At 42.4% G+C, this 8,245-nt stretch overlaps 1 protein-coding gene across 1 annotated transcript; it reads right to left on the minus strand.

Annotated features, from left to right (window-relative positions):
• Positions 1–617: 617 nt before the first annotated feature.
• On the minus strand, positions 618–5,236 carry GTF2A2 (general transcription factor IIA subunit 2). The gene is made up of 5 exons (XM_084268092.1): positions 5,200–5,236; positions 4,574–4,717; positions 3,981–4,085; positions 2,558–2,684; positions 618–927 (listed from the first exon to the last, which is right to left on the minus strand). Exons 2-5 carry the CDS (start codon positions 4,643–4,645, stop codon positions 902–904), a joined length of 330 nt encoding a protein of 109 aa, XP_084124218.1. The 5' UTR covers positions 4,646–4,717; positions 5,200–5,236; the 3' UTR covers positions 618–901.
• Positions 5,237–8,245: the final 3,009 nt, after the last annotated feature.

Consider the following 8,245-nt stretch of genomic DNA (forward strand, 5'->3'; position numbering starts at 1 on the left):
TGGAACAGTCACTGCTGCTAAGTCAGACAAATGAGCTGTCAGTGTATTATATCCATACTTCTACCAAATAAACTAAGGGTTTCTTGATTGGAATTATTTTGTGGAATGTGCGTGTCTAAAATGAACAAAGTTATCCGTTTACTACTTCAAAATTCATAGTTTAACCACTTACTGATGCAGTCCTGTTGCCCAGGTGTCCAATTAAAGCCATTCCACATTAAAAAAAATAGAAAACCCATTAAAACAAGCAGCACTAACACTTGTTGAGGATGTAGTGCAATCTTAAGAGGCTCAGTTTCATTATTTCAACTTAATTAGCTGTGCCATCACATTAATACTTAGGCTACTGTATTATTAGCAGAGGGTACCAAATGGATAGATATAAACAGGTAATTATAGTGCCCAGCATGAGCTGCTAAGCTTTTGCTGACATTGTCCTCCACCATTCTGAAACAGCCATTTCTTGCAGTGCTAACCAGCACACCCGCACTCCCAACCCTGTAACTGACAGAGCTTTGCATCTGCAACACTGCCCTAAATACACTTAATACTTTTCCCCAGTGTTGCCTATGCCAACGATTATTTTAAACAAAGACTTCCAGTGATCACTCATTCGCTAGTTTTTAAATAAAAGTTTATTACAGAAATTACTTTCAACAAAAAAGGCAACAGTATCTGTTGTAATTTAAAATAATAATAATAAAAAAAAGTAACATTATATTCATGCCCTATAAGGTGAACTGAAGAAATGCTACAGTTGTTTCTTCCGTGAGGCTTTCTAGTGCGGATTAACTCATGACCGCATTACAAGAACTAAGCACGAACACAGTCCCTTTCCATGCTTCTCTCCAGAAAGTGCTGCGTATTAACAGAAAACATTGCAGACAAACCACAGTTCTATTCATTCTGCAGTGTTGGAACCAGTGTCTAGGAAAGAAGAAAAAAATAAAGTATGAGTAATAGATCCCCCCTCTACAGTTGAGTATAAATTAAGAGAGAACCAATACCATTTTCTAATACCTTCCCCAAGCATTTTAGAGCATATTCTGTACCTACATCTTCAAACCCCTCCACTATCAACATGAGGCACGAACCCCTAGTGCTGTTTCCTTTCAGTTAGCAACCCTGAAAAGAGCCAGCACAAAAAGGTTGTGCGCGTACGTCATTCGCTATCAAGGCATTACAAATACAAGCAGCTTTGCTCTAACTTGTAGTGATAAGCAAACACTTTATGGCAGCCACCACAAGCACATCTAGCTGAATCGCATGATCTACTAAACAGAAAGGATTTTTCACATCCAGTAGCATAAGCTCCTATGGAGTGTGGTCTACAGTTCATTATGCATTTTGAAACAGATCCAAGAATGAGCATGGTCTTCATGAAATAACTGAGAACAATTCTCTGTCCTGAACTTTTGTCGGAAAGACCAATTAACACCAGTACAATTTCTGGTATTACTACCATTACTGCTGTCCCGTTCTGAGCACTATGGAAAAAAGGTAACTTGGATATGGAGAAAGTCAGTGTTTCCTATGTTCCTTTAGACAACCTCTTGTGGGGGGCAGTAAAAAAAAGGCTGTAATGTTATTAGAAACTTTAAGTCATCCAGTTCTTCAAATCTTATCTGCATAGTTTATCAGGAGTGAAAACAATTAATACTTAGAAAGTAAGGTTTCTTCCCTCTTCTAACTCTAATAAGCACACAAAAAATAAACACAGTAAGATTATGTGCTTGGCTAACACCAGAGGTTGAACAAACAATAAATTCTGTCAGCTCTTTAGAACTGTAACTTAAAGTGACCACTTGAATCACACCAGGATCAGGAAACCAGGAAGAACCTGTTTCAGAGGTGCAGGATATATTTAAAGTCTTTCCATGCTCAGTTCTTCCTTCTAGGGTCTCTCCCCCAGGATGAAACAATTAGCTCCATTTCACACATCTTCAGCAACATTCTGCCATATGGATGGTTTTAAAAGTTATAAACAAGCCGGCCATAGAAGTCAGTAAATTACTTTTTCCAGTAAAGGGTTTCAAGGAACACTGACAAAAGTAATCCAGTGAAGCAGATATGGAATGTAACCTGCCATAAGCAGCGTATAGACAGAGGGCCCCTGGAGCAACATACAAACCTCAGGATTTGCAAATGCTAACCTAAGCTTTTCACGTGCTTCACTTGCCTACCATCAAATCCAGCTAACAGTTGCTTAAACCCTTTTCTGAGACAATTGCTGGCTCAAAGTGATGAAGCACTCCTTCAAGTCAAGAAAACAGATTTATATTAGAAAAATCAGCACAGAAACGTTCAATTGAATTACTTTTAACTTTCTAATCGCTCTAACAGTATGTCTACTCGACAGGTTTACAGCAGACTCTAAGGTTCCCATTTCAGTGCAGACAGCAGCTAGCTTGCTCGTTTCATGTAGGGAAGGAGTGCAGAGTCCTACTTAGGTCTGAATATTACAATCAATCTAGCTTTAATCAGACATTTGGTCAAAGCTTTTGATAAACGATCATGTCTTGTGTCTCAGCTTATTTATATCATATTCCATACTTACTTTTTCCATCACATGCTACAATTTTCACTTTATCCACTTTCACAAGTTCAGTGACCTCCCTAAATTCAACATCATTCAGTACAAATGTCCATACGTTGTCACAGAACCTGTATGTATTCAGAGACCCCTTTAAAAAGACAAGAGACATTTTCTATAGGATGCATCCCAAAAGTAACAGACAATACGATGTTTTCCACGCACTGAACTACATACATTCTAGAACTAGGTTTGACATAAAGCCACCCATGAACCCGAATGCAGACAACTTGGCAAGCAAGCAATTCTGAGGAAAGCTAGTTGAAATGCCCTCCAGTGGCTGACATTTTCATGTAGAGACGTTAAAGTCTGTCCAAGGACAAGCTTCACAGGCATTCTAACAAGTTTTATAACTTTTCTAATGTGCATAAGGAACCAGTTTCAGAAAAGATTTCTTAAAACATGGGCCGTAAGGAAACCCAGTTACAGCAGCGATTGCTTAAACAAAGTGGTTGTTTAAACAAAGTAATAGTTTAAATTAAAAAATAAAGATGACCAGTGACATAAGCTCATGTTTGACGCGTTACTGAGGACATAGATCTGTAAACCTTTTGCATACAATCTTTACATAATCTCAAACTTAAGCTCAAAATAGTTTAAATTTATCGACTAGCCGCATTCTGAGCGGTTTTCTGTACCTTACTACCTTCAAAGAGATAAGCGTGTTAGAGAAGTTACGCCCTTTTAAGCGTATCTATATGGATTAAATATCTAAAATCTTAAGAGCTCGCTTCATTAAAGCATTTTGCAAAGACTGTACAGGCAGTATTAGGACATAATTTAACAGGACAACTGCTTGTTTGTCTGGGTTAGGGTTTTTTTCCTCCCAAAATTATTATCAAGCTGACATTTAATATTTCGCTGTCTATCTGATACTAATTACAGTGGCTGGCTGAAAAAGAAGGCCCAAACTTTGTTTCTTACAATACCTACAAAAATAGCTATAAAATGATCCATTGACCTGCATAAGAGTAAATCTACAACACTCTAGTCTCTCCACATCACACACGGCTGAAAATCTGGCTTGATCTCATTTCTGCAAGGTACAACCAAGACAAGCAAAAGTGTCCCTCCCGGCTGCAAGACACTGAGGATGGCATCAAAGCATTAGTCAAAGCATTTCCCTCTTCCCCTTCTCCTGTTTTCATCCACCCACCAAATCTATTTCTGACTTTTGCATTCCTTAAAAAAAAAAAAAATCCCAGGCAACATAAGAGAACAGCAAGCCTTACAATCACATACAGAAAGCACACGTTAACAGTCACTATTTTAAGTCAAAATGGACCTTCGTAAGTTTTTCCTTAGACCACACAGCTTTTAAGACTGTTGTGTGTCAGCCGCTATTTACTGTAACTCCAGAAGAATTCTGTATATATCGTTATCTTACCCTGAAATTCACTCTGTTCCTGACGCGTTGTGCCAATGCTGAATTTATAGCTTTATCAAACTGCAGTAACACCTGGAGGGCCAGCTGAGGTGTGATTTGCTGCGACTAAAGTAGTTAAAGAAAAAAAGCATTGAGGTGTTTCAAAGCCAACTCCAGAATACAGTAAAAAGTACACTTCAAAATCCCCAGGGAGCAGCTCCCGTAGTATTGCGTTCCTGTGCCTAGTTCCTTTTTCCTATTCGAACCCTAAGAGAAGAAATGGCGTGCGTGCCAGCAGGGGTTCTGTGCTACGCCAGTATTTCTCCTGATATTCACCGGGAAGAACCAGAAGAGCAGAAAGTTGGTTAATGTCACAGAGCAATCTGGCCGTTCGTTTTCTGGGCCATGCAACACGGGATTATGCCATTTACAGAAAACATTTTGCCGCACCAAGAAGGTTAAGAAAAAGACCTCCCACGTGAAGGAGCACCTGTAGCTTTTGATTTCAATCAGTAAGCTTTCCAAACTTGGCCGTCGAGTACCCCTATACAGCTACCACAAACCCATCTCAATCACAAGCCTCCCTCACACAAACTGGCCAGACCCTGACGCACCTGTATGAGCTCGTCCAGGCTCTCCTGAAGGCTGTTCCCCAGCGTGGTGTTCCTGTACAGCTGATAAGCCATGATTTACCCAGATGTGCCGGACTCCTTCCTGATCATCCACGGCTCCGGACGCCAGACGTGTCCTCGCTCTCACTTCAAAAACAAAGCGCAAACAAGAACTTAAAGCATAACCTAAAATCCACGCGGTGCCCTTACTGCGCAACAAGAGCAAACCGAACCCTGAAAGCCGTTCTGCGAGCCCTGAACGACAAGCGGGCCGCCGGGCTAGGGGGCAGGGAGGGAGCCGCTTCGCTGCCGGGCGCGGCAGCCTTTGTTCGCCCCCCGCTCGGCCTCCGAGCCTATCCCGCCCCTCTCGCAGCGCCGGGAGCGCGCTTAGGAGCCGCTGCGCGAACGCAGGGAAGCGCCGGGGCCGGGACATCTCCGTCCCCCCCACCGCCCCGGCGAACCCGGAGAAAGGTGCCGCTCGTCGCAGCACCGCCACGAGCAGCCCCGGCCCGCGGGCGGCGGGTGGTCAGGCCCGCAGGGAGAGGGAGCCGCACACACGGCGCCGACCCGCCGGGCCGAGCTCCAGGGGCCCCCGCGCCAGCAGCCCCCTCCCGCCGCCCCAGCCTCACCCGCTCAGAGCGGCCGGAAGAGGTAGAAGCCCCTTCTCGGCCGCCCCATGGCCCGGAAGCGAAAAGGCGAGGGCGGTGAGCGGGCCCCACCTCTTCCCGCCGCCGGAGAGGGGAGTGCCAGGCTCTTGGCGGAGTGGCGAGGGGCGGGAAGCTCGGGGCCGGGCCTGGTGCGGCGGCGGCGGCGCGCCGGGCTGCTTGGCCTTCCCGGCGCAGCCCCACCCCAGCCCTCAAACGCCGGGTGAGCGCTGGAAAGGGTTAGGGTGAATCCCTAAAATGATGTAACTCCTCAGAACGTCACTGCAGCCGCTGACTGGCACCTACAGTGCTCTGGGAACCAGACGGTCATGTTACTAACAGGGAGCTAGTGTGCGTGCAAGCACAGAAGACTTTCATATTATCAATACATTCCTAAGTGAAATAAAACATTCACACCTCTTCCAAAGACATTGATTGCATAGAGCATTTATTTTTTTTCCTAATTAAAAAGTTTCCCCTAAGTATTAACAGCCAGCACGTTCAGAAACGGGTTTATCACATTACTCCATGACACTGCGGACCAAAGACAGAAAACAGAAGTTCACGTAAATAGAGAGGATCCTAACATTCTGAAGAGGTAGCTAGAGTCTTGTACTTACATAGTTTTGTATTAAAGGGGCAAAGGAAAACAGTCACATCTGTGAAGAATGTTAATTGTCAAGCCAGTTACATCACCTGTGATTCACAAGGTACAGTTCTGCATGAGCTGCATTTTGTTAAATGCTGCACATTTCCCACATACTAAACTTCACTGATGCTAACAGACATCTTTAGCCTTATTCTGGGCAAGAGCCTTCTACTACATGGGCACTTCTTTTTTCATAATTAAAAAAAAAATAAAACCACTGAATAAGAAACACTGCAGTACTGCAGAGCCGCAGGGGACGTAAGCGGCCGTCTTCTGCCCAGAGTATTTTCTGCCGTCGCTAACCTGGAATTCCATGTCATAATTATTAGCCAGCAGCTGAGTAAGTTAGAGTAAGGGGCATGGTGAGATAAGGACTTGCCATCCTGAAAACACTCCAGTAGCTTCTCCTCAGATTATTTTCAGTATGGAAAAAAAAAACCCCAAACCCAATTACAGTAGATCTAAATCAAAGTAACACAGGCAGTCCAGATGGCACAACTGAAAAAGATTCAGTTGAGCAAAGAATGGCTTTGATTTCACTGATCTCAGTCGTGATTCAAGAGAATGCCAAAGAGCTGGAACACGACTGCACCCTCTTCACAAGTGCCCTTTTCCCTGTTAGGTCAACATAGGGAGCAAGATGCGATAAGAAAATGTAGTTTAACTGACAATTCCGAAGCTAGGAAAGCCGCAAAATCTGTCTTTCAGAATATGAGTACTTAAATATTTCCTGTATTTCAGAGGACTACTCTGACTAAATCCAGGTAGCCTTAAAAATGATAGTTAAAGCACTTATTTCAAGCATCTCTGACAACCAGTCAGTAAAGCAAATCCTCTAAAGAATGACCTGCATCCACAAGGATTGAGTAAGAATTTTCAGTGAAAGCTTTGTAAGACTTCGGTGCCTACAAAACACACACAAGCTATTATCCCTCTCCCCACAGTTCCTTGTACAACACTTTACTGAGGGAGACTGCAATGACTTGATAATTAAAATCATCTCCAGAGACAACAGCTTTTGATAAGAGATGCACTTAAGCTATCTTTCTACATAATAAATACCATATAAATGCAGACGATGGACAAACAAATAACACTGGATGAAATACACTTGCCACAAAAAGAGTTATTTGTGACAGATTTAGTTTAGAAAGTGCCCACTGACAATGTAGTTCCATCATTTTCTGATAGCTACAGACATTTCAGTAATGTCATCAGTGAAGCTGACCTATGACTCAGCACCAACACCACACTCTGCTCCCTATGACACACTTTGAGGTCATTTCATAAGATTCCATTACTGCCATCACATAGTCTAATCTTGAATTCTGACGCAAATAAACTGTTGAAAGGATTTAAGCTGTCATTAGAGCATTTAAGTATATAACACAAAAAACCTTCTGAAACACACTAATTAATTCAGGCTATATATACTAATTGTGTGCAATTCAGAATATAACTACGGCTTCTGAGTACAAAATTCCTTGCAGAAAGGAGTACTATTCTCCACTTGTTCACTGAAAACAAAGCAAAAAATATACTCAGCTGCATTGTTATGAAGAAGGCTACATATTCCAACTGGTTTAAGCTTTTTTTGGAACCAAAATTTCTCTATTTTAACATCCCAGAACCTCAAAGACTTCAATCTGCTTCAGCACTAAACCCTTATACAACCCTCTCCATTACCTTTCCCACAGAACATGGCTTAGCCATCGCACACCATGTCAAGAACGTTCAAGCAATCTAAAGTCTACTCACATCAGTTCTTAATGACACTTACTCCAAAATCTTTGCCCCTCTGAACACTTACCCTGTTGTAGAAATCAGTTTACAAAATGTTACATCCGACACAGAGGCACCGCTGGCCCAAAAGTCTCTTCCGGTTGCATGCAGTAACAACCAACGATAACTAACGACTTCTCACCACATACATACATACCTAAGCAAAATAATGAGACCTCCAAATCAAAGGTAAATTAACAACTCATGAAGGTACCTTTTCTTGACAGGGCTCAAGCTGTATTCTTTCACTTTTACAGGGAGGTGCCATGGAAAGGTGAATTACCTACAATACCCTAATTCTTATTACAAAGCATTTCAGGTTTCAAAATAACTTACTGAAGGATGACATTCCAACTTCACATGGCTTTAAATATTAAAATATATTTCTAAATCTGTAAGATAACTTAATATAAGTTTGACAAAAAGTTTTCCATTTGTGTTCAAGATAACTTTGGGACCTCTTCACTTTCTGTAAGCACCCACCTCACCATTAAACAATGAGCTGCACAAGGTGGGAGGGGAGTAATCATTTAGTACACCTTGTTTCCCAAGCTGCCTATCTTTAGGGACAGAAGAACCATTGTCCTCTATATTAATTCA

The sequence above is a fragment of the Gallinula chloropus genome (assembly GCF_964237585.1).
Source record: "Gallinula chloropus genome assembly, chromosome: 9".
In the NCBI taxonomy this organism is placed as follows: Eukaryota; Metazoa; Chordata; class Aves; order Gruiformes; family Rallidae; genus Gallinula; species Gallinula chloropus.

Excerpts from the sequence above, each read along its gene's own strand:
- GTF2A2 (XM_084268092.1), bottom strand. The coding sequence starts at position 4,645 with ATGGCTTATCAGCTGTACAGGAACACCACGCTGGGGAACAGCCTTCAG. Across the intron at positions 4,086-4,573 it reads GCCTGGACGAGCTCATACAG|TCGCAGCAAATCACACCTCA; the intron begins GTGCGTCAGGGT and ends TAACTACTTTAG. Across the intron at positions 928-2,557 it reads TGTAGCATGTGATGGAAAAA|ACACTGGTTCCAACACTGCA; the intron begins GTAAGTATGGAA and ends CTTCTTTCCTAG.